This window comes from Bombus flavifrons, chromosome 13 (assembly GCF_040668555.2).
Source record: "Bombus flavifrons isolate JBK064 chromosome 13, iyBomFlav1_principal, whole genome shotgun sequence".
Lineage (NCBI taxonomy): Eukaryota > Metazoa > Arthropoda > Insecta > Hymenoptera > Apidae > Bombus > Bombus flavifrons.
Window position 1 is genome coordinate 4,885,323 of NC_138454.1, and position 24,710 is coordinate 4,910,032.

General features: G+C 32.7%; 6 protein-coding genes and 2 long non-coding RNA genes across 15 annotated transcripts in view; 5 read left to right on the forward strand and 3 right to left on the reverse strand.

Annotated features, from left to right (window-relative positions):
• Rpb8 (DNA-directed RNA polymerases I, II, and III subunit Rpb8) overlaps nt 1–767 on the forward strand; it is a 72,995-nt gene extending 72,228 nt beyond the window's left edge. For all 6 annotated transcript variants that reach the window (XM_069125584.1, XM_069125583.1, XM_069125586.1 and 3 more), the window contains one exon: nt 310–767. In XM_069125584.1, coding sequence (XP_068981685.1) covers nt 310–427 — 118 coding nt within the window. In that variant the 3' untranslated portion in view covers nt 428–767. The remainder of the gene's footprint in view (nt 1–309) is intronic.
• A 1,169-nt stretch (nt 768–1,936) lies between these two features.
• Wdr92 (dynein axonemal assembly factor 10) overlaps nt 1,937–24,710 on the reverse strand; it is a 122,434-nt gene continuing 99,660 nt past the window's right edge. The window contains exons 2-5 of the mRNA XM_069125578.1: nt 3,061–4,520; nt 2,432–2,932; nt 2,278–2,375; nt 1,937–2,205 (exon numbers count right to left, since the gene is read on the reverse strand). Of these exons, the coding sequence (XP_068981679.1) occupies nt 1,998–2,205; nt 2,278–2,375; nt 2,432–2,932; nt 3,061–3,327 (1,074 nt within the window). The 5' untranslated portion in view covers nt 3,328–4,520 and the 3' untranslated portion in view covers nt 1,937–1,997. The remainder of the gene's footprint in view (nt 2,206–2,277; nt 2,376–2,431; nt 2,933–3,060; nt 4,521–24,710) is intronic.
• Nucleotides 4,610–5,975, forward strand: LOC138186071 (uncharacterized). Its single transcript, XR_011174789.1, has 3 exons — nt 4,610–5,416; nt 5,573–5,695; nt 5,775–5,975. It is a non-coding gene; the product is annotated as an uncharacterized LOC138186071 (long non-coding RNA).
• Cap-G (Chromosome associated protein G) lies at nt 6,065–9,438 on the reverse strand. The gene is made up of 7 exons (XM_069125568.1): nt 9,268–9,438; nt 8,344–9,143; nt 7,730–8,264; nt 7,327–7,629; nt 6,894–7,259; nt 6,307–6,819; nt 6,065–6,234 (listed from the first exon to the last, which is right to left on the reverse strand). The coding sequence occupies exons 1-7, from the start codon at nt 9,373–9,375 to the stop codon at nt 6,121–6,123; spliced, it is 2,739 nt and encodes a 912-aa protein (XP_068981669.1). The 5' UTR covers nt 9,376–9,438; the 3' UTR covers nt 6,065–6,120.
• tst (superkiller complex helicase subunit twister) lies at nt 9,928–14,891 on the forward strand. Of its 2 annotated transcripts, none has more exons than XM_069125557.1 (12): nt 9,928–10,160; nt 10,249–10,355; nt 10,440–10,749; nt 10,831–11,500; nt 11,570–11,801; nt 11,953–12,206; nt 12,293–12,440; nt 12,520–12,798; nt 12,893–13,803; nt 13,892–14,250; nt 14,318–14,496; nt 14,562–14,891. In XM_069125557.1, the coding sequence occupies exons 2-12, from the start codon at nt 10,329–10,331 to the stop codon at nt 14,889–14,891; spliced, it is 3,699 nt and encodes a 1,232-aa protein (XP_068981658.1). In that variant the 5' UTR covers nt 9,928–10,160; nt 10,249–10,328. The 2 variants fall into 2 exon arrangements, with proteins under 2 accessions (XP_068981658.1, XP_068981659.1); XM_069125558.1 differs by having other exon boundaries at nt 10,252–10,355.
• Nucleotides 15,142–16,486, reverse strand: Sec13 (nuclear pore and COPII coat complex component secretory 13). The gene is made up of 3 exons (XM_069125580.1): nt 16,110–16,486; nt 15,603–15,987; nt 15,142–15,527 (listed from the first exon to the last, which is right to left on the reverse strand). Exons 1-3 carry the CDS (start codon nt 16,349–16,351, stop codon nt 15,219–15,221), a joined length of 936 nt encoding a protein of 311 aa, XP_068981681.1. The 5' UTR covers nt 16,352–16,486; the 3' UTR covers nt 15,142–15,218.
• LOC138186072 (uncharacterized) lies at nt 16,509–22,239 on the forward strand. Of its 2 annotated transcripts, XR_011174791.1 has the most exons (6): nt 16,509–16,667; nt 19,318–19,436; nt 19,507–19,772; nt 19,876–20,853; nt 20,954–21,799; nt 21,900–22,239. It is a non-coding gene; the product is annotated as an uncharacterized LOC138186072 (long non-coding RNA). The 2 variants fall into 2 exon arrangements; XR_011174790.1 differs by having other exon boundaries at nt 16,510–16,667; nt 20,954–22,239.
• LOC138186053 (thyroglobulin) overlaps nt 22,632–24,710 on the forward strand; it is a 32,407-nt gene continuing 30,328 nt past the window's right edge. Inside the window, exon 1 of the mRNA XM_069125534.1 lies at nt 22,632–23,156. The gene's annotated coding sequence lies outside the window, so the exon portion shown is untranslated. The remainder of the gene's footprint in view (nt 23,157–24,710) is intronic.

Below are 24,710 nucleotides of genomic sequence, written 5' to 3' on the forward strand. Positions count from 1 at the left end.
GAAAAAATTGTAAAACTTAATTTTGTAGACTTGAGAATTTCCTAAATGTAAAATTACATAAAAGTTTATTTCTCAAAGGCTATCATGGTTGAAAGTTCATCTCATTTTTTAATGAAAAATTTAATTTAAACATTTCAAATTCAATTAAATAAATACCTCGATATAATATAGCAATATAAAATTGTTTTTCCGGTGATCAGGAGGGTAAAATCAAACGAAAAGCCAGCATTCGGTTTCTAAACAAATATATGTAGGCTTTTAGTGTGGTGATTCACGGTGACTTACATTGTCTGTTTCTCTCTGTTGCAGATCTGCCTACGTATCCTTTGGAGGATTACTGATGAGGTTACAGGGTGACGCAAACAACCTACACGGTTTTGAGATCGACCAGCATATGTATCTACTAATGAAAAAATTGGCGTTCTAACTGCATTACATGTGCCGCAATTATTGATTTAGGAAATGTGTGTATATTGAATGCATTCTTTTCAAGGAGAACGTTATTATTAATAAATTTAGAACAAAGATAATTGAATTGTTAGAAGTTATTAATGGTCGATATGATTGCAGAAAGAAATTTCTTGTATATTGCAATAATTGAGGAAACAGTACATTGACGTAAAACAGGAAATATGTATTCTGTTTTCTAGCTTATCGATCACTATTCATATTTTCCAATTCATGAATCATTACTAAGCATTGTCACTGCCATTGCGATTTTCAGATACATGCTGACTAATAAAGGTATTTTTCCACGTAAAAAATAACCTTCTAAATATAAACTCCCAACCTATCCAATTATTCTTATTAAAAAGTACCATAAAAATTACCAGAATTAAACAGTTGTTAAATAAAATGATTACTAACTGTTGATTAAATTCTTGGAAAACAAACAAAACATGACAATTTTCAGGAGAGTTTGTAGTAGCTTTACAACGCTGCGATTGGCCAGTTAAGTTGGTACATATTTAAATAAACTGCTTTGCTCCTTTGTTACCAGTTGAATTAATTACAGGCAGTTCTTGTAATTAGACTATAAAGACCCGTAATTCCGCATTCTTTTAATTGCGAGCAACTGATTCAATGAAGTAAAATATTTTTGCTCACTCCTGTCTTTTATAAAAGTAACCATTAAAAGAAAATATTTAGTTCACAACATAAAATTTTCAATAAATTCATCAAATCTTAAAAAAATAAAAGAGATTTGTAGGAGAAAAATTTATGTCCTGTTTTTTGTGATGCTGCGCGTACAGGACGACGCCATTTTGGAGAACAACGGAGCCAAGACTAAATGCGTGATCCAATCGAAACGCGCGCAGCTTCTGTGAACACGAGAGCAAGAAACGAAAAGAATGTATCACAGAGACACGTTGCAGTAGGGGGAATAGCCAAGAACTAATTTATGTAATTAAACTCGCGGTATTCCTGACCTTGTATGGCTGAATGTGAGCTGACCGAGGCTGGCTCGAACAATGTAGCATAAGTACCACTTGGCGTGGGTACGTCTCGCGCCTCAACATGGCGGTCTGATGTTGCATAACATATCGCACTATAAGATGGCTGCCACTTAATAAGGGTTTGATTCTAAATAGATTGGCCCGATGACATATAATTCGCTTTTATCTGGTCGTCCGTACGATGCGCGAAGTTGCGCAACGCGTACACATGTATACGGAGACAAAAATCGATATTTAACGAACGACAAGTGTCGCCATCGTGATGAAAATTTCCTTCGCAGTCGGTAATTTAGACTCTTAGACAACCAAGAATTCCAGACAATTTAATTTGAATTTAATGAAAAATTTTGTAGAATATTAATTTTTATTTTATTCATTTTATTTCGTCAAATTATATAAACTAAGATAATTGATGTTTATTTACAGTTCTATCTCATTTCTATTGCAATAGTGAACGTTTCACGCTGAATAATATTAAATAACATAATATAAATATCTTATCTTTTTATAATTAATTAGAACATGAATTTATACTTTTTCTTAGAAAGTATTAAGTTTTGTGGTGATAATTACCCTCAAACATTGATCAAACGCAGTGCAAACAGCCAAACCCTGTTTGTCTGGACTCCAGTCTAGGGAACTAACAGGTTGTGATGAAACAATAGTGTTTTGTAAAAGAGTTAGATCACCGACGACTCCACGGCCAATGCCATCTACGTCTACTATTTTTCGTTTCGCTGGATAATTACTAAAAATAATTCAATAGTAAATAAAACTATAAAAAGATAAAAATAAAAATAGATATAAAATGTATAATTACTATTTCCATAAACAAAGGCTTCCTCCTCCACCGCAAGTAACAAATATTTCACGATTTTGGGGCAAGTGTCTGACTAACCATACTGTTGCATTATGTGCCTAAAACATTATAAATCAAATTAAATGAAGATGTGATTTTCACATTTTAATCTTACCTTCTCAGTTAGATAAGTAAATCCTTTTTTAGGATGCTGAGTTTTTAAATCAAACAAATAAAACTTTGACTCCAAAGTGGTAGCTACTAATTTATTCATTGGAATATCCTTTCTATCAAATTCAATGCTACAAACTCCATTTTTAAGATTACTTTCCCACAAAACAGCCATTGCTTTCAAATCAAACATTTTTACATCTCCATTATCATAACCAGCAGCTACAACTCTTTCCTCACAATTGTATGAATTTCCAAATGCAACTGTCCAGCAATCTCTACGATCTTCACCCTCTTTAGGTTCCATTACAGCAACTGGCCGACCTTTCAACCTAGGATCCCAGACTTTAACACTTCCATCCCTAGAGCCAGTTACTAATTCCGGTGCGCCGCATCCAATGTTCTGTCCAGCTACACCATCGATACTGTTTATAATCTCATCATGAGCAACAGTAGTATAAATTGGTATCGAAGGGTCTTCTAGGTTGTAGATGTTCAATTTACCCTAATAAAGGTGACTTTAAATCTTCTCTATGTAGGAATAACAAATTGTTAAAATTTAAATCTTATGTATAATATCATTCATTCAAATAAAAATATATCTTTTAAATTTTTTATATTTTTTGTTAATACCTGAAAATCACCAGTTGCTAAATATCTGTCTTTTAGGCTAGATGCTTTAAAGGTTCCGCATTTTATCGGTTGAGATCGTTCGATATCTTTAACAAGATTTAATTCGCCTCTGGAAACTTCATAGATTTGTATAATACCGCTACCACGCGGTCGTGAGCCCATAACCACAAATTTTGCGCTGCACGGAATCCATTTTGCGTCGAATAAGGAATAATTTACCGATTTCTCAATATGACAAATTATCTGCGGTTTCTCAAATTTATCCATGCTTTCGTAGTTGACTATACAACAAGGCTACTTGGTTCTTAGCTAAAATTTGTGAAACTGTGACAGCACTTATTTTGACGTATCTGAAGTATTTGAAGTATCCATAAACAGAGATCAATAGGGAGCAGGAAATAGGAAGTAGTGAGTACGGAGTAGGGAGATCGTTGATATAATGTCAAAAATGTTGGCCAAAAAATGCACTAGGAATAGGGACCTCTAGTGGCCAATGGCCAAACTATAAACACGTATCTTCTCCGTTCTCATGGTAAGAGAAATAAACGTATACACAGTGAGAAGGGAAGTATTTCAGTTATTAATGAATAAGATTTTGCTAAAAAGAGATTTTTAATTGTCATATTCCTTTAAATTTTTAACTTCATTAATATCAATAACATCCTTCTCGAAAAAATATAAAAATTGCCTGAAAGTTTAGTTAAATATCAAAAATAAATTGTTTCTTCTGTATTGTTTATAGAAATACAATAAAAAAATGAGATTATTTACTGTAAAAATAATTAAACAAAATGTATTTAGAAAAACTTTCAATAAACCAGAATAGTTTAACAACATTTAACACTTTTGTAATATATTCCATTCACTACCCAACCTCACAAAAGTTCAGACAAGAAATTAAAAAATGTTAAACGCGAAATTTACAGGAAAAAGGTATATAAAAAAAGATCGCGAAATAGTTTTAAAAAATTCCGAGAAATGACGTCACTTTCAAGAATGGTGAATTTGTGCCATATTCTATGCTCTCATGTTCTCCTAACACAAAATCACAAAATCGATCTAAAGTTTTGATCAAAATCTCGAAAATTTCAGCTATACCCTGTAGTGCCTATTACAAACACATAATTATTCATTTATTTGCATAAATGGGTTTGCTTTCTTTTTCCTTTGTATAAACGTGTGGTGACGCCAAGTACAATTTTTCGTATATAAGTATATGTGATATATGTATATATCAAACATATGTTAGCATAAATACGTAAAATATAAGTGTAAAATATAAAAAGTATAAAACTGTAGAGGTTTACGTGTAGAGGATGGTTGTTACGTGAGGCTTAAAGAACGAGATTGCTCGTTGTTGAAACCGTCGAATATATTTAGAATAATAAATTAATGTACAGCCTGTATACGTGAGTCGTTAGTACAAAGTATAAATCGCAAAATAAAATCGTGGATAAATACTCGTTAATGCTCGTCACGCATCTCGGCAGATACTGTTAGATACTCGGTATGTACTCTCTGCTTGCGATCGCGTCCGTTTATTTATACTGGTCGGGGGAAACCGGAAAATTTGAATTCGTCTTCATTCGACGGTTGCATGTAGCGGCGACATTGTTTTGCCCGGAGTCTATTTGTTCTTACATTACTTGTATCCTAACGATCTTGATATTCCGAGGCAAAACAACAACATGATTTGAATTGTCCTCTGACTCATGTGCCGCTACAAAACTATAAGTAAACATAAGTAGAACATAAATAATTTAGATATCTAACACGCCTTGAGAAGCCTTAGATAAGTTTGAAAATTGATATGGATCAAACAAGATGAGATAATCTGTAGATTAAACCATTATGTTTGAATTGACATGTATATGGCGAAAGTGTGAACTTACAAGGATGCCTGGTTCTTCTCTCAGGAGCATAGATGTTAATGTTCTCAAGAATTTTAAGACAGTGGATCTGTGTATTGAATATTGTGATTGTAAATTAGATATGACTTTTGACATTGACCTCCCGTCGTGCATACGTATGTCTTGCACCAGGAGCATCGGATGAAGAAATGTTGGGCCATTTGAACGCTAGAGGCGGTATTTTGTGGGGAGTACTTTTGGCTGAATTTATTTCATACTTACAATTCATCCAGGTCTGTTCCAGCTGTAAGGTCATCAGAATTTATTTGTCTCCAATAGTTGTTTGTTTTTTCAACAATGAATTCTACCAGTTCTTCAGATACAAACAACTGGAAGTATTGCAGAAATCCCCAGGATCTTATATTTGTTTGAATACCCGATTGCTGTTTTGTAAAATCATGAATTATTGGCCTAAATTTTTTCGAAGTTCATGTAATATCTGACTAGTTGATACTTCGTACGTTAACGTTATCAGTTTCTTCAGATTCTGATATACTCAGTACATTTAATAGTCGTTTTCTTCGATTTACTGTATTTATATATGATTCATTTTCATCACAACTTTCCGAAGCAGTCTCGTTCACCAGTTGCCGTTTTTTTAGATTTTTATACTTCATTTTAAAGAGTACCAAAACCTACATCACTTATTAATATTTGAAACGGATAGGAGGAATTAAAAATCCTCTGGACGTAACAACTTAATAACCTGGTTTACTTATTTTTCTGTATGTAATGTTATTAATTACCTTTTAACTGTGATACTCTACAAAAAGATAGAAAACAAATAAACTTTACTCGTTACAGAAACTTCTTCTTATGCGCTAGTTTAACATAATTAAGATGTCAATTCGCGTATCCTTACTCTCACTAGCCAGTACAACGCGTTTAGTGAATGCGGGCTATATCCGGCGTAAGTCGATGTGAAGTATTTTGTGAATGCCGAATATAACCGGCGCTAGGCGTGAAAGGGTTAAAAATGAAAAATTTTAAAATGTTATGTGGAATTCAGAAATTTTTATTAATTTCGTGAACATCCTATAAAACATTGCATATATAAGCATATGCTCGGAAAATATATAAAATTTAATTCAATATTATACAAAATATAATATTTTCATATTTAGTTCAATTACGTTCCTATTAAGAACAATTACAATTCATCAGCTTCAGTGTCTTCATCTTCTGCTACATCGGTAGCATTAGGAGCATTTAACTTTTTCGTAAAAAGCTCGACGTATCTTACTAACCGTTTATCAGAAACTACCTGTAAAAGATATAAATGTTTATATAAATTTGTAATATATAATTAACAATTGTTTGTATGTAAAATATTTACCATTTCCATCACTTTATCGATAGCTTCCTGTAAGTTTTTCTTAGACGTGTTATCGTCCAATTCCAAATGCAAATCTTTCAACGATTTAATAAGAGTTTCTTTGTCAATGTTACTTTCTGTATTTAATACCTCTGCCAAAATAGAAAAAACGAGGCTATTATGCGCACAGAAATTCTCTCCTCCAGGTTTACGAGTTTCAAGCCTAGTCAAGTTTAATATAAACCTGGATACTTCATAAGGATCAATTTCTTGTAAGGGACTGATGTCTGGTGCATTACATAAAATTTGTAAGGTCGGCAAGTATGCTTCTTCTAATAACATGTGTGCATCAGGTACGAATGTGACAAAATTATCGAAGAAACCAGTTAGACATTGTCGAAGATAGAAGTCGCTATCGTTTACAGGATTGTAACATAAAATTATTAATCTTGACAATAAACTCGAACTAGTAATTCGTCGATGAAGTAACAATTTGCAAAGACCTTCCGCGGCAACTGTTCTTAGTCCTTGATTCTATGTTTTTAACAGAAAGATTTTCACATTATATATTTAAAATAAAAGAATATTAGACTAGAATATATACTCACTGCATTATCTAATAATCCGGCTATAATTTTAATAAAATTACAATTGCCTCGTTCTGCTTCTGATTTACGTAGAGATGCTACAGAAACTTCTGTGTCAGTATCTGTAAATAATTTAGTGCGAGATTTTTCTGATTTACTACCAGTATTATCGGGTACATTTTCTAATATATCAAAATGCTCCAGGCCGTATAACAATAAAAGGTCGAAGATTCCTTTCAAAGCAACAATCCAAATATCTGGATTTTCTTGTTCCAAAGAAAATTGTAAGAACAACATCATAATATGTTGTTTAGCTAATTCCCTGTCCAATATACAACAAACACTAACTGCTTTTAATGCTAATATATGTACTTTATCATCCGGATGCTGAAAACAATAATTACGTTATACATAATAATTTAAGATTAAATAAATTTATATTTCAATCACATACATCTAAACTATCAAGCGCTATTTGCATAAGGCTTTGAAGTGTTGGCGTTAACGAAGTTACAGACTGCATCATTGTACATATTATAGTTAGACATTTTATCATTGTTGCAGAATCACTTTTTTCTTTGATCTCTTCATTAGCTATAGTTTGTGTTACTTGAGGTTTTTCTGATAATTTTACTATTTCCTTGTTCAATTCGTTTATTTGATTTTTTAAACCATCTGCCTTTAAATACTGTTTGTCTTGTATAGCCTGATATTCTTCTTCTTTTAATTCTAATAACTTTACCTTAAGTTTTGCTCTCTAAAAAGTACTTTTCATTAAAATAAATGGTACTACAATTTTTACCAAATTTGAATTTTTTAATGTTATATTTAATATTATATTGAGAATACCAACTTACTTTTAAGTTAATCTCGTGTTGTTGTTCCTCCGTGATTTGTGTTTGTGTTATAGTTTCTTTCAAAGGCAATCTAATTTCACTGATTATATTAGCTAATGTATCTAGTCTGCTATTTACATCGGGTATAACGTTTTTTAGGTGTGTTACTGCACATTCAACAAGTTTTTCAGTCCAGTAATTACCCATTAAAATATTACGTATTAATTCGTTCAACTTTTTTCTTCCAACTTCATCAGATAAATCATAAGTTGTTACTATTTCAAATAACTGTAATAGGACAAATTTCTGCATATGATTCACCCATGTTTCAGTTTGTTGTGTGGATATTGCTGTAAGGAAATCGGAAATATAATTGCAGAACATTGATAATTCTGGCAAAATTGTTTCCAATTCTTCTGTACAAGATTCACGTTGAACATATTTTACTAAGCATCTCCAATACAGTGCAGTTTCACTGCCCAATTTATTCACTGGTATTAATTTAGTCTCTTTATCTATCGGTAATTGTTCTATTAATGTATTTAATGTAGTGTTCCTAATTAAATAAAGATTAACCATTTAGTATTTCAAACAAATGTTCAATTGCACATATTTATGATAAATTAAATACTTACTTAAATAAAGAATCTAGGGCTAAAACAGATACATCTGTACCAATTTCAGCATCAAGAGCTGTTATTAAACTGATGAATTTACCATTAAAATGTCTTAACCATGATGGTAATAGAACATTTTGAACAGTTTTTTTAATTATATCAGATCTATCTTTTAAACCATCATTTAGCAGCTGATCTCTTTGTGTAATAGTTAAAGATCTTACTGTTACTTTACTAATGAATTCATATGCCATTTTACGAACTCCCTCATCTACATCTCTGGTTCTTCTCAATGCAATTTGTAAAGTACTTTGATTCTTTCCCATGCTCATCAATGCTGCTTTACGAACCATAGCATTTGGATCTTTGCTGGCATGAAATATATACATTTTTATAACAGGGCATTGCTCATCTGTAGGATCTTGAAGTCTATGTAAAGCAAAAATTGCCTGAGCTCTAACTTTTGGCGATCTATCTAACAACCGATCCATCATAGAAGCAGTAATTTTATCACAGACAGCATCATCAATAAAAGCCTGATCACCCATAGAATTTAATAACATATTCAAAAAATGACAAATACGAAATCTTACTCCTATGTCTTTTGCACTATGATTTGTTAGGAGAAATTCAAACAGGTTGGAAAGAAATGGACACATCGGTTCCTCAGATTCATTATCATTTATGGCTGAATATAAACTAGCTGCAAATTTAGCAACAAACTCCAAAGTATTCTCAACTCGTGGATGTCGCTGTGCAAAAGTAAGTGGAACTTTAAAACAGGATATAAAGCAGTTCCAAAAATCTGATTCATTAGTCTAAAATCGAAAAGGGAAATGTTAGTAATTTTGCACGCTGTATGTAAAGCATTTATATTGAAACTTTTTTAAATAAAAATAAATTAATTATAATGAATTCGTCTGTATTACAACCTATTCTTACCTGTTCGTAGCATTTCTTCAATTTTTTTAAATTACTCTGATGACAAGTTTTATTAAATTGAACATTATGAAATATTTCTTTTATATAATTATTTGTATTTCGTTTCATACTTATAAAATAATACGATTACGACCTGAAATATAAAAATAGCGTGTGAGAAAACTATAATACGACATAAAAAACAAAAACGTTACAAATTCAAATATATTTTCCTTATTGGTTGAAATGTTCACATCCATCTTACATCTACGAATCAGAGATCGCATGACAAGGATAATGAAATGATTGCATTAAAACTGAGTAAGATGGAACAATAACAATACTCGATTTTAGAAGCATTGGCGTAAGCATGGATTCAGATATTAACTTAAACATATGATTTGAACCTACATATTCAGGGAAATAATGTTTAATATGCATAGCTTGGCAAGATTATCTGATGAAACTGAGCCAAAATACAATATCATATTGAATGTTTTTGTACAAAGTTTTATTTAAAAAGATTTCATGTTCATGATAAATCTTGGAATACATACATATCGTATGTATGTATTACTAGGTATCACCAGATATTATCAGATATTTCTCAAGGATGAAAATTCTATGGAAATTCTGTCGGCATCCTACGACTATGTTTGACCTTTTGTCAAGAAGGTGAGAGTTAGATGGAGTGAGCGGAGGATGTTTATAAACATAACCTCAAATTATTTATATCATCTTTTTGGCAGAACAAATAAACTATAATTTTATAATTCATAAAAATATTAAAAACCCGTATTGATCTAATAATATATATTATATTATAGTTTTAATTATTTCATATTTGAAATCAAAAGAACATATATTACACAAATAATACTGCTTTTATATCACATCTTTATTATTAAAAATTGGTATTTACTAGCTTTTATCTTTAAGATTATATATGTGTATTATTATATGATATGTTATACGTGTATGTTGATTAAATTTTGCTTTTAGTAGTGTTTTCTCCAATAAAGTGAAAAAATTAGTGAAATAGTGTATTCTGTTGATATTGAATAGATATAAAAGTAAAAAAGATGGATGTAGAAGCTAATAAGCAACAGGTAATTTTTTTCTAAAGTTAATTTATGTTTTAATAAATTCTTTAAAAAATTTATAAATTATTTAAATAATTTTTTACTTTACAGTCAGAATTTGTATTGCCACCCATTTGGCCTGATATTAGAACTGAATTAAGGGAGCATATAGAATGTTTAGATAATCTTCCAACGTACCGTCTAAACAATACACAATGTTACTGGCCAAGGAAACCTGATATTTTATCTCTTTTGGATTGTGACTTAGCACCACTTGGTACCACATTAAAATTTGATCGTGATCCTGTTACTGGGAAACTTGGGGAAATGCATGAGGTACCTTCAAAGTCAGCAGGTGAAACTGCACGAAATTCTATGTCTATGACTCGTGCACCAGGTCCAGCTAGTGATAATATCAGAGGTATTTGATAGAAAAGATTCTATAATAAAATATAGCAATTTTCTAAAACATTATGTAAATTAAGAACATGTACAAATTTAGGAAATACTAGTAATATTCCATTCTGGCCTGGTGGTTTTGATGAACCTGAGATAATAATGAATCCATCACTGGAGGAAATAGACTTTGAAAACAATTTAAGAACCTTGGCAAAAGGATTTAGTGCAGGTGTAGAATTTAAAAGTGACAATTGTACTCCAAAAGACAAGACGGAAACTGCCACAGAGCAGGAACCATCAGAATTAGAAAAAAAAGATGAAATTGAAAAAATAGCAGATAAGATCAATTTAATGGCCATTATAAAGGAAGAACAAGATGAATTTGACTTTTGGAAGTCAGAAACAAAAGAAACAAAAGAAACAAAAGAAGAAACTAAAATAAAAACTTCAAATATAGAACAAGCAGCATTTGATGAAATTGCTTCGTTCTTAGAGGAAGCAGATATTCCTATTTTAAATATTTCAAAAAACCCTGTGGAAACTGCAAAGACAAAATGGGCAGAACAAATAGATGTGTCTGTTCCAATAACTGATTTCGAAAAACGTATTCCTGAACTAGCGATGAGTTTTCCATATGAGTTAGATACTTTCCAGAAACAAGCTATTCTTAAATTAGAAGAAGGCTGTAATGTATTTGTAGCCGCACACACGTCGGCTGGGAAAACAACAGTAGCAGAATATGCTATTGCATTAAGTCAGAAACATATGACAAAGTAAAATTGCAAATTATATTTTGAATTATATTCTGGTTAATTAGCAATACTAATTTTGTTTCTTTTTAGAGTTATTTATACATCTCCCATAAAAGCGCTTTCAAACCAAAAATATCGCGATCTTAAACGGAAGTTTGGCAGTGTAGGATTGTTAACAGGAGATTTACAAATTAACCCCAATGCTTCATGTCTTATTATAACCACGGAAATTTTACAATCTATGTTATACTGTGCATCAGAAGTTTTAAGGGATTTAGAATTTGTTATATTTGACGAAGTGCACTACATCAATAACGACGAAGTAAATAAAAATTCCAAATGTTACAGTTTTATATTATATATTATATATTATATATTATTATATATTATATTTATATTATTTTATATAAATATTACAATTTATATTTAATATTTATAATCATGATATATCTTATTATCTTATGTTATGTTAGCGTGGTCATGTTTGGGAAGAAAGTGTGATCCTTTTGCCACAAACAGTTACTCTAGTAATGTTGTCTGCAACTGTGCCCAATCCTTTAATATTTGCTGATTGGGTTGGCCGTACAAAAAAGAAAAAGACATATGTAATAAGCACATTAAAACGACCTGTACCGCTCCAACATTATTTATACACTGGAACTGATGGTAAAACTAAGGACAACAAATTTTTAGTATTGGATGAAAGTGGTCATTTTCTATTAGATGGGTAATCGATGATAATTTTTATCTTTAATGTGGTGTATAAATTTTTAATGAGTAATCTTATATTGAATATAAATATTATTATCCTAGGTGGTACAAAGCAACAGCTGCGCAAAATCCGAAAAATCAAAGTAATAAAAATGCTAAAGATGTTAAAAGGATACCAACGCAACGACAGATGACTCCAAAACAGGAACAAGTATTGTGGAATGCTTTTATAAGTCATTTAAGAACTCAGGTTGGATTGATACTTATATATTGATCAAATTTTACTTATTCATCTAAACATACATAAACAATTACTTTTGTTATGCCAGAACATGTTGCCTGTTGTTGTCTTTATGTTATCACGAAAGAGATGCGATATGAGCGCTGTATTATTAAGAAACGTAGACCTTACAACCGAGACTGAAAAGCACACTATTCGAACTTTCTTCCAAAATAACATTCGGCATTTAAAAGGCACCGATAGACAATTGCCGCAAGTGCTTATGATGCAAGAATTATTAGAAAGTGGAATTGGTATCCATCATAGTGGTATATTACCTATTTTGAAAGAAATAGTGGAAATGTTATTTCAAACTGGAGTTGTAAAAGTCAGTTTTCCAATATTCTATATTTTCTTCCTTAATTTCATAATGTATTTACTATTTTTAAATTTTAAAAGTCACCACCTTTATGGTCTTGCAGTTACTATTTGCAACAGAAACATTTGCAATGGGTGTAAATATGCCAGCACGCACTGTGGTTTTCGATTCTATAAAAAAATATGACGGTACTAATTTTCGAATACTTTATCCTTCTGAATATGTACAAATGGCTGGCCGAGCTGGACGTAGAGGTCATGATACAGCTGGAATGGTTATAGTCATGTGTCGAACATTGGTGCCACATTTTAATGAGTTACAAAATATGATGTGTGGTCAAGCTCAGAACTTAGAATCTAAATTTAAAGTAACATATTCCATGGTTCTAAATCTGAGAAGGCTAAATGAGTCAGTAACAGTTGAAGCAATGATGCGAAGATCTTTTAAAGAATCACCAGTAGTTAGAAACCAAAATAATTACAAGATACAATTGCAGAGATTGGAAAATGAACTATCAAAATTGCCACCATTAACAGATCTACAGAAAAACTTATCTGACTTTTATCGACTAGCTGTTGAGTATCTAGAATATCTTAAGTATCTGAAATCCTATTTTTATGAGACTCAGAAAAAAGCAATAAAATGTTTAACAGCTGGTAGAGTATTGTTGATATCATATGAAAGTCATTATAATAAATTAGCTATATTACTGAGCACTGTTCAGAATAAAGGTAGTAAACAATACAGGGTATTAGTCCTTAAAAATTCTGATGCAACAAATTCTGTCAAGGAAACATCATTGAAAGAAAAAAGCGAGAAAGCTAAGAAATCCGATAAATGGTACGATATTGTTGCTTTAACGAAAAAGGAAATATTTGTACCAGTTGGAATTCCATTAGATGAAGTGTTAACTATAGCTGCATGGAATATATTGGAAATAACAAATTGTGAAATTAAAATGGATTACAACTTGGTTTTGGCAAATTGGGAAAAAAGACAAATATCAAGATTTAGGTAAGTAGCGTGAAGTTAAAATTAAGCGAAATTAGATTGCGTTTAATTTATAATTTATAAGACATCAAAACTCTTGAATTATTTTTAGAAATGAGCCTCCCAGTCAGACTATGCAAACAGCTATAGAAGAATTAATGACATTATCTCTTAAAGCTTATCGCGATTCTTCTGTTTTACAACCATATCTACAAATGAGAATGAACTATGATATCGATATGAAATTAAATCATTTATGCGAATTAGAGAAAGCTATGTATGATATTAATTGTACAGAGATAGTAAATTTTGAAGAGTACTTTGAAGTTGTGTACGAACGAAGTGAATTAGAGAGCGAAAGGAATAAACTACAATTGAAACTTAGCGATGAAGGATTAAGCTTGTATCCGGAATATACAAATGCTGTTGCACTTCTTAAAGATTTGGGATATATAGATAATGACGAAAGAGGTTTGTCTTCTTTCAGATTATCAACACGAATTAGTTATGTATAATAATTATATCTTGTTTTTTATAGTTGCATTAAAAGGTCGTGTTGCTTTACAAATGGGAAATAACGAATTACTAATCACCGAACTCATTCTCAGAAATGTGTTAACTGTACGTCAACCAGCTGAAATAGCAGCATTGTTGTCTGCTTTAATATTCCAACAACGAACTGATATTGAACCAAATTTAACGCCAGAATTAAAGAAGGTATATATATTTTCTTAATACGAATTAACTATTTACTGTGATATTTAAAGATTTTTTGGTTACAGAATTGTCTTATAATAAAGCAAATACATGCTGAATTAGAAGCTTTAGAACAACATTATCAGTTAGTAACGTTGCAACCACTAAACTTTGGTTTAGTAGAGGTAGTTTATGACTGGGCACAAGCAAAGTCATTCGCCGAGATTATGGAGAAAACGGATGTACAAGAAGGGATCATAGTACGATGTATACAACAACTGAGTGAAACATTACGAGATGTAAAAAATGCAGCCATTACTATAGGTGATCCCGTTTTAAAGGAAAAAATGGAAGAAGCCTCTACTGTCATTAAAAGGGATATTGTTTTTACTGCATCCTTGTATACTCAAAATTAATCGTTTAACAAACCTATGTATAATAATTTATTTAAATGTGTAAATGTGCAGAATATTTTCTACTTTGATCAATGAGATACATGTATATTTTTATAATTTATACACCGTTTATGAATCATATGCTGTTCAAAAAATGTACAGTACAATATTTCTCTACCATAAATATAAAGTACTGGAATTCAGTTTGGTCTGAAAATTATATTTCTTTATGTACAGATATATGATAAGAGTACAAAGTAAATGAATAAAATTGTTAATATTGAATAATCCCTTTAATTTACAATGCTTATTAGAAAAAAAAATTATAATATATTTTATTTTCAGACATTATAGTGCACGTTGTTCCGTGTTATTAAGATTTCCTTGACCTTTATTTGTCTCAGAAATACAGGTCCATTGACCTTCTGTATTTTCACGCCAAAGGGATACTTCATTATCTCCACAACTAACAGCTAATATACCTCCAGTTAATGACCAACTAACATTCCAAATGACATCGTCGAAAACATTAAGAATGGTTGGTGTCCAACTAGTATAATCATTGGAGGTCCATACAATTACACGACGATCTTGTGAACAGGAAGCCAAAGTTGCTTTGGATGATCCAACTGCAGGTGCCCATGCAACATCCCTTATCTGTAAGAAATAAAATATTAAATTACTGTTCTTTTAATTTACATTTCTGAACTTGAAAAGTGGCAAATGCATTACCCAATCACTATGTGCTTCAAGTTTGTTTTCTTCGATCCACCTATCACCTTCTTCTTTCCAAATTTTAACTAAATTGTCACAACCTCCTGTGGCTAATCTCTTTATTGGTCCATTTTTTTGTGTTCCACTAGCATCAAAGCTGGGTTCAATAGCAGGACACCAACTCACCGCATTGCATCCAATGGTATGGACATTTGTAATTTTTTGTGTATCCCATGTATCTCCATTATTAGTAAGTATGGACACTGAACCATCAGAGCTGCCACAGGCTAAGATTAAGCCAAATTCATGTGGTGCCCAAGCCACTGAGTTAACAGAGGAATCATGACCATTGTGTTCATAAATCTTGGTCCATTCTCCTAATTCTTTCCAAATAATTACTTTTCTATTGCAAGAAACAACGTAAAATAATTTCAGATCAGAATAGTTAGTTTTAATATATTACAATTTCTATGAAAAGGAATATATTTTATATGTATCAAAAAATGGTAACAAATTGAAACATACCGATCGTAACTACAAGACGCTAAAAAACTCCCAAATTTAGGATATGCCCAAGTAACTTGCCACACAGGTCCAACATGACCCTTAAGATCGGCTACTAAACTTTGTGAACCATTTTTTAAATCAAAGATTTTAACCGAGTTGTCACTGGAACAAGTTGCTAATCTCAAACCATAATAATCCATTTCTGCATCGTGAATCATATCTTCATGACCGGTATCAACCGTATTCAAAACTGATACCATTTTTATGACACTTTTTGCTCAAATTTTGTTAATTATATTTTGAAAATGATTAAGTTATACAATTGTAGGAGCGACAAAGAGGTTATGTTGTTCAATGCTTGTCACTTACGTGGAAGCATGCGCGCACTGGCTGTTAACGCGTGATTACTTTGCGCAACTCGTGTGTAAATATTAGTGCCGTTATATCTAAAAACTGAATATAAATTCTTTTTTGTGATTTTGTCAAAATTATGAGGAATATAAATATTTGTTGTACCTTTATTATAAACTAAGCACTACGACTTTATACATAAGGACTAATAACCTTTTTTACGTGGTATGTAGTAAAGTTCTTTTATTTATTTAATTTCTTATATCAAATTGGAATTAAATTTTATTCTTATTGATTTACTATAATAACATATAATAATTTACACATTTTCACAATATCATACTATACATCTTAAGTTTATGCTTAAATATTAACATTCATAAATCATATTCTATATTTCCAAAAACCAGAGCAGAATCATATTTAGAATAAAATGATTTAAACTTAACATGGTGCATGAGCATGATAAAACTCGTAATTGAGTTTGTGATCGATTTCAAAATGATCATGTACAAATATTTAACCTGTCACTAAAGAAAACAAAGTATAAATTCATCATTCGTAAAATATGCTGCTAGATAATGGAATCGCTTTATGTTCATTCTTTCATTCGTCCTTCAATTGGTAAAGGCTTTTAAATTCGTTCATTTTTGTTGTGTTAATGAAATGTTATATTATACTACATATACTTTTGAAAATCTTTAAAATTAGAAAAATTTAAATAAAATAAAATGAGAAAGAATTTTAGTTAGATATAATATTTAGTCATAATATTGAGAACTTTTTTACAGATAAACTAACAAGTTAATTTGTTATAACGATGTTTCATTTTTATTAATAATCAATATAGAAATCCCATTTAATTTTATTAAAATTTATCTGAAATTATACATACAGTAAGATATTTATAATATAGTTACATTAATAGAATATAAATGAGATAGACGACAGGAATTGATAGGTAACATAATAATCTGGTCATTATTCGATTGATTTAATCCAAATTCATTACGGTTTAATTGACGAATATTTTCACTCTAATTACTATCTCATCTTAATATAAATTATAACGATTTGATGTTCAATTTCACGGATATTTGAGCGACATCCATCATTAATTTATCCCAACATTAACCGTCACAGCGTTACCGGAAAACACAACTCAGAACACATGCTTACTGTGTGTAACGTCCTTACGTACAGAAATGTCATTAGTTCATCATAATTCACGAAACTGCGGTGCAACATAACATGGTATACGTTCGTGCAAGCTTGTCCCTTCCGGCATGCCGATAATGACAAGGCTCCTGGCGTTGCGTTGATAAGATGGATAATTGATATATGTTTCCCGAGAACACATGTACATATGTACATATGTACATATACATGTGCACTTTCTTGATCCTATATACGTACATATAAGTGCAGATGTATACACGTACATAACGTTGCGGGGTACTATAAAATTTTCAATATGCTGCACGGTCGAGTAACAATTACTGTTACCGCTAATTACGTTTACTCGTATAGGAGGTAATGAAATCACGGCTGGAATTGTTTATTGATCGGGTAGTAGGCATCGCGTGGATCCGCTGTTGAATTTATGTAGAATAACCAATGGAAGCAGAATGATCAATGAAACGAATTCGATACTTCCATTTTCTTATGTTGATCTTTCGCGCTGCAGTAACTTCCAATCGTACATATAGTAGCTCAGGAAAGCATTTGAACACTTAACATAGCAAACTTTTATGTATATATTGTATACGTTATATGTATAAAATATTTTGAAATTCTATTAGTATAGTAATGAGATACGATTATCATGATCATATTGGTCTTTGAAACCAATCTAAAATGTATGTAGTAATTAGAGGATATTTACTCTAAATATATATTTAGTAAAAAATTACTCACCTTAAACAATAAATGGAAATATTTCTATGATTTCTGCAAAATATGAGTTATAGCTTGTAGCACAGGTTTGAAGATAGCCCAGATACAGAGATCGTCTTTAGTTGTAGTCTACTAAATATCTTGTAGTTTCTATGTACGTTTTTAGACTTGTTCCAAACTTTAGCATTATAATCATGATAGTAAGTTCTCATTATGGTACTAATGAAATTTCAAAATTTTTTGTGTAACACACATAATATATGTTCGAATATTTTCATAAACCTTTGTATGTATGTCTGACGAAGAGAATATGACCATAGACAAAGTGTACAATAGATCTATCACACACAATACGTCTTTCTGCCCCACGTGACTATGGACCCCACTTATTATTTTGGAGTGATTTGCAATGTAATCATGCAGCAAAGAAGTTGCAATTAAAATTGAACATTACGAAATTACAAGTAAATTCTCAAATTCAAATTGAAATTGAAATTTGAAGTCAAATATTCAGACTCAAATTCTTTCCAAATCAAATTTGTAATATGTTTCATGTGCATTAGAAAATGGGAGAGAGACAAAAGTTATAGCACTTGATGTTTGCTAAGAGAACTTTCGAAATAGTTTAACAAATCTAATGATATTAATTTCCAAGTTATTTCCCAAGTTATGTATTTTCAAAACTATCTTTCATAACTAAGATAATGGTGTTGACATTGAAAGCTAGGGAGAAGGTATTGTATCGGGGTCCTAAAAGTTTGCTACTCGTACCTGGCGCAGGTGTAGCATATACGTATATAAAGCATTCATGAACTTCGCTTGATTCAACTGAAATTGCACTTATCACTAACATATGTGCATTACGCAGCGTTACCGTGTAACGTGACTTTGTCGCGTTGCTCTTTTCCAACGGTAACGAAACGAATCAACGTTAAAAATAGTGATTATTTATTAAAATTGCATTATTTAAATTTCGCAGGATGCTGGTGAAAATGTAGGTCTCCGCTCTCCGGATTTTTATGGATGGATCGTAAAAGATACATAACGTTGTAACTGTATACAGGCTTTTTAAGAAATGACGCTCGCGAGTCGAGCGAGGTACTTATGATATATGTAGGTATATGCATCAATTTATTTCATTAAAATAATACATCTTTTTCTATTCCAGTCGCATAAAAGTGATTAATACTTATTTCTTAAAGAAGTAAGTGAATTATTGAAAAATATAAATAAATAACTTACATATTGTTTTATCGAGACACGAAAAATATATTAGGATAATAAGTACTTTGTAGGAGTTTAAGAAATAAAATTATAGAGTCCAAGAGAAGAAAGAAATGACGATAATATTAATCAACTTTGTCATAATTACAATATTAAAAAACAGAATCTAATAATGTAAATTGACAAGAAAAAAGAATGAATAAATGAAACGTGAGTCTTTAATCTATAACTTTACATAATTTTTAATATTAGAAATCTACGTAAATTAAAAATTTCTTTAAAATATCGTATGCTGCTTTGTAATAATTTTCAGAAAGAAACTAGAAGGGAAATCAACGTAGTTAGTAGCCAAGAAAAGATTCGAATGGTTTCGATATATCAATAGCGGTAGACGTAGTTTTCCCAAGGTTCGTTAGCCCAACAACCGAAAAATTTGACCTCGTACTCGAGAGAGTGGCTGGTTCGTACGGAAATTCAGGGCGAAGGTTCCAGAGGTTCCGGTTACGATACCCGCTACAGGTCGTCGCCGTGTATACTTAGTATCGCGGCAAGATCCGGGCAAAGGAGTATCAGGAAGAATGGAAAGGGGAATGTCGGTCACTGGGCCTTTCCTTGCGATGACGGTACTCCGTTTAGCGCCTCGGGGCCACCTAGGAATGTTGGAATGGCACACAACTTGAAAAGTCTCTTGTCTTTTCTCTCCCTGCTTTCCTTTCTCTCTCCCTCTTCGTACCCTCCTACTTCTCTAAGTTGGTAACATTCGCGTCTGCGTCTGATGCGATGTACATCTGCTTTTGAATACGCCATAAAATAAATTTGATGCACAAAATACAATGTAGATCCGCAGTTGATTGAACATATAGATTATGAATACGTTCTACGTATAGTTTATATTTGGTTCATGATTTATGTATAGGGTCGAAAGTTGTCGTTCGAGGTAAAACTTTATAATTAATATTTTGCACTGTTTAGAAATATTTTTGCTCAATATTCGAGGGTAAATGATATTAATTAAACAATAAATTTCCATTTAAATAACGTTTGATCAAATACCAATCTCTTCTGCCTTTTTATCTTTTCTTCCAAATGTATATCAAAGTACACTCGTTTACTTCTGCATTTCAATATTATCGTGCTTTGACATGCCAAAAAGGGCTAAACACAGAGAAGCTTTTAAATTCCAGCCAGCTTCAAAGCGCCCCCGTTGTAGCTTATTTACCGCTCTCTCCGCAGGTGTTACACTTTTTCGGTAGATTACATAAAAACCAAGAGAGTTCAAGCTCGTATTTAGGTAGCTAGTGCCGCTAAATCTCCAATGGTTTCCCTTCGAATTTCTGTTTTTTGGAGAAACTTCTCGTAGAAAATTCTAAAATGTGTTCCAATCTTTTCAGCGCAACCGGTAACGCGCAGAGGAAGAGAAGAAGTGGTCCGCCAGAGGAAGAGGAAATTCATGGAACGTTTACGCTTGCCAAACAGCGCCGTTTCGTTTGCACGTTTGCAACGATGGGGGCCGGTGAACGAGAGCAATGGACGGTCGTGCGAAACGGCAAAGCTAAACGGCAATGCGAAACGGGCGCGGTTCACTGCATATTTCCATGGCGGTTATAGCCCAGGATATCGCGCGAGTACCGTAAAGGTGAAGAAGCGGGTCGTTGCTGGATCGAATTCCGCGCGTACCAGCTCGAACCACATTAATTTTCAGCGTGCGCGCTAGAATTACACCGGATCCTTTCGGTGAGAAAAATGGAAGGTAAGAAAGATGGGTGGTGCTCAGTTTTACCAGTGCCTATCTCCTCCCTCTCTCGGCTTCTTACCGTGTTGGTTCGCCTCCCTGCGGATGCGGCCGCTGCAACCGCACTTTTTCGTGTCTACAATCTATAGGCAATACTACGTGGAGTACCGTAAAGTTGGAAGGAGCAATACGTTCCAGAATCGAATTCCGGACGTGTCTGTGCGAGCCACATGAATTTTTCCCAAGGTTCCTCCCGCTGAGTATCACACCGACTATTCTTGAAGGAAAAAAAGAACGAAAGAGAAGGAGTCGAGAAGGAAAGGAGGGAAGAAGAAGAAATAGGAAGTATCGAAGTAGGAGAGACTAAGAGGGACATGGATCCATCGTGATACACGAAGAGATCGAGTCTTTCGTAGGCAAAGGCCGTTGACTGTGACGCAGTGTAATTCCGGATGGTTTTGGGTCATCTGGTCGATCGATGGCCCGTTTCATCTATTATTGAAATGTAAGCATCGAACGTATCATCATCAAGTTTTACCTTTCCGGTTGATAGAAACAGAACCAAAACGTATGGAACATTTCATGGGAAGTTGGTTGATCTACAGATATTTGCAGCTTGTTTCTGCGTGATAGAGAAACGGTTGGCGTGATCGATATTTTAGACAGGCTGGTATGTTACAGAGTGACAAATCGTTTCAGGAACGTTGTCAGTTGACAGACCATTGTGTCGTGAATAAAGTATTATTTTAAACTTTATTTGTAATAAATGAAGTACGAGGATCATTTAAACAGGAGGTGAGTATTTCGTGCGAAATGTTGCATTAGGGTATAAGCAAAGTTTAAATTTGCCTAAAAGTTTCATTTGGCTATAGTTAAAAATACTAAGTACTTTAGTTTTAGTAGTTTTAATGGAGTAGAATATTTTTAAAAACCACTGTGAATCGATTTAAGCTACAGGGATTACCGACCACCTTATTTCTTTCTCGATACTCTTTGGTAAAAACCGTAAAACACCGATTCCGTTCATAAAGTCGAGAAAAAGTTAACGTTTAGTTAGCTAACTAAATATAGAAAGAAAAACCCAATTAAAAAAGTAATTTCACTCGCTATTATAAAACAAATTAACTTTAACTAAAAAAATCATTTTACGCCATAATTTTTGTTTATTAAAGATGTTAAATTTCTAATTAAAAAAGCCGCTTAAAAATCTCATAAAAACATATAGAAGACGAAACTATAGACTATTGGCAGTACCAAAAAACTGCAAAAAAGCATTAAATATTTCTCTATGTATCTATTATTTAACCAGATGTTTAATTCAACAAAATTTTTCAGAAATTTATCAGTACTGCATCGGACATTGTTGGCAGTTCAACGATTTTGTCGGAATTTTTCGACGAAATTTTCGATGTAAAACGATCGAAGCCAGTTGGATTGGCGTTGCACGTTTCCTGGTGTTACGCCGGTGTCCAGAGACTGGCGTACGTCGACAGGGCCGTAGAATTCTAGAAGGGGGTCATCATACGAGGCCGGCTCCGCCGAACGCACCGAGCCAGGACAGTATACGAACGTCATTCGGCGCGGACTGAGCGGCGAAAGGCGCGTTACCTGCGAGCGGTACCGCAATTTCGAATCGAAGTTTGCTCTCTCGTGTCTGCTTTTCTCTTTACGAACGGGAACGGCTTGCGATTCAGTGCAACGATCATCGTATAAATCTACGCGATATTTGCGATTTCTACGTTGAGCCAGTGCGAGGAAGAAAGAAAAAAAAAAGATCACAAGGGAGATCTACGGATTGTTTCACGGAGAACGGAGGATTAATTGGCTGCACGTTTCCACGCGTGTGAATTATAGAAATCGAGGTACGTCTACACGAATTGATTTTTCCACTTCGTTTTTTTTTTTCATCCGATTCATTCGATTTTCCGTTGCGTTCGCTATGAAATGTCGCGTTCCGTGGGATCGACATCCAGTTGATTGAAACTGTTCTTTCTTTACATTTTTTAAATTGGGAAAGCTTGTTGGATATATATTTGTTATTGAATTAGAAAATTTTTAACGCAAATTGTTTCGTTTCTTTTACTTTATCTTTTCTTGTCTATCTTGTCTAATTGAATTGGAAACTATGTTTTTCCTTCTCTTTTCTTTTCAAAGTGAATTTAAGTGGATTACGACGTCGTTTAGATTTTGAAGATGATGGTACGTGATTTTGCACGGTGGATCTTATTTCGGTTTTAATAGACAGAGCTTCTCTGGCCGCGGTTATTCGCTGTTTTATTTACGGAAGGGGATACTCCTTCTGAGTTGAGAGCACGAGCACTTTGCGAGCCCGTGAACTGCAGTGACTCGCTTGTGTATATGTATATACATATGAAAATGTGTGTGTGTGTACCTATCTTCTTATTCTGGTTGATTAAAAATGCTCCGGTAAAGCTTGATGAATTTCCATCGCGCGCGAAAGCTGCCTCGTCTCGCGTTCTGAAAACGCCGACTTCATCCGTGGGATGTTCATTAAATTTGCATTATCCTCCTAGAACAATTTCTTTTCAAGTTGCAGCTCTGCTATTTCCTAACCATATATCAATTATACATGTACCTATTCCCCGAACAATTTCCTTTTATTCTACGTTAAAATTGTACTTTTCTTACAACTTACAAGCAACATAGAAATATTTAAAAAAGCCAAATGCTACAATAAATTAAAAGAGGAAAATTCTTCGTACGTACATTGCACTTTATAAAATATTCATCTTTTGAGGGGATATTGGTACACATGTAGATATACAGAGTTTCTCTTTCAAAAGATACAAAGGGAGTTTACGTTATTGTTAAATATTTTCTAATATTATCTCGTTTAATATTTTTAAGTATAATTGAAGAAATTAAAAATAATTATCTTCTTCTGGTATTAAGCAATAAATTTATTAAAAAGTTAATTACTTCCCTATCTTGAGATGCACTAATATAGTGAATATTCTTCCACGGACCGTACATATTAGGCGCGTTCAAGCCGAAAATTAAACTTGGACTATTTTCATTTATAATTCTGTAACGTTGCAATTACACCGTTTCTTGCTTTGTGATCGCTCCGAAAAAACCTTCGGCCAACCGGCGGATCACGTGCACGCGATTTTCTTTATTTACTTATTATAGTTCCCGTTTTATTCTTATCTTTCTATTCCATTTTTCTTCTCTTTTTTTCCCGTTAGAAATTACAATACCGAAATTACACGTATTTTCTTATGGAAGCTGCACGCATGAAATTCATGGGAATCGCGCTGCGTAAATCACAACGATAAGTCTGGCCGAATCACCGAGTCAATTAATTCCTGTGAAATCCACCGAGCCACGAGTTAGCATGTCCACTTGTGCGTGCACTTTCTAAAGCGGCAAGAATGCAATTTCTACATGTCTAC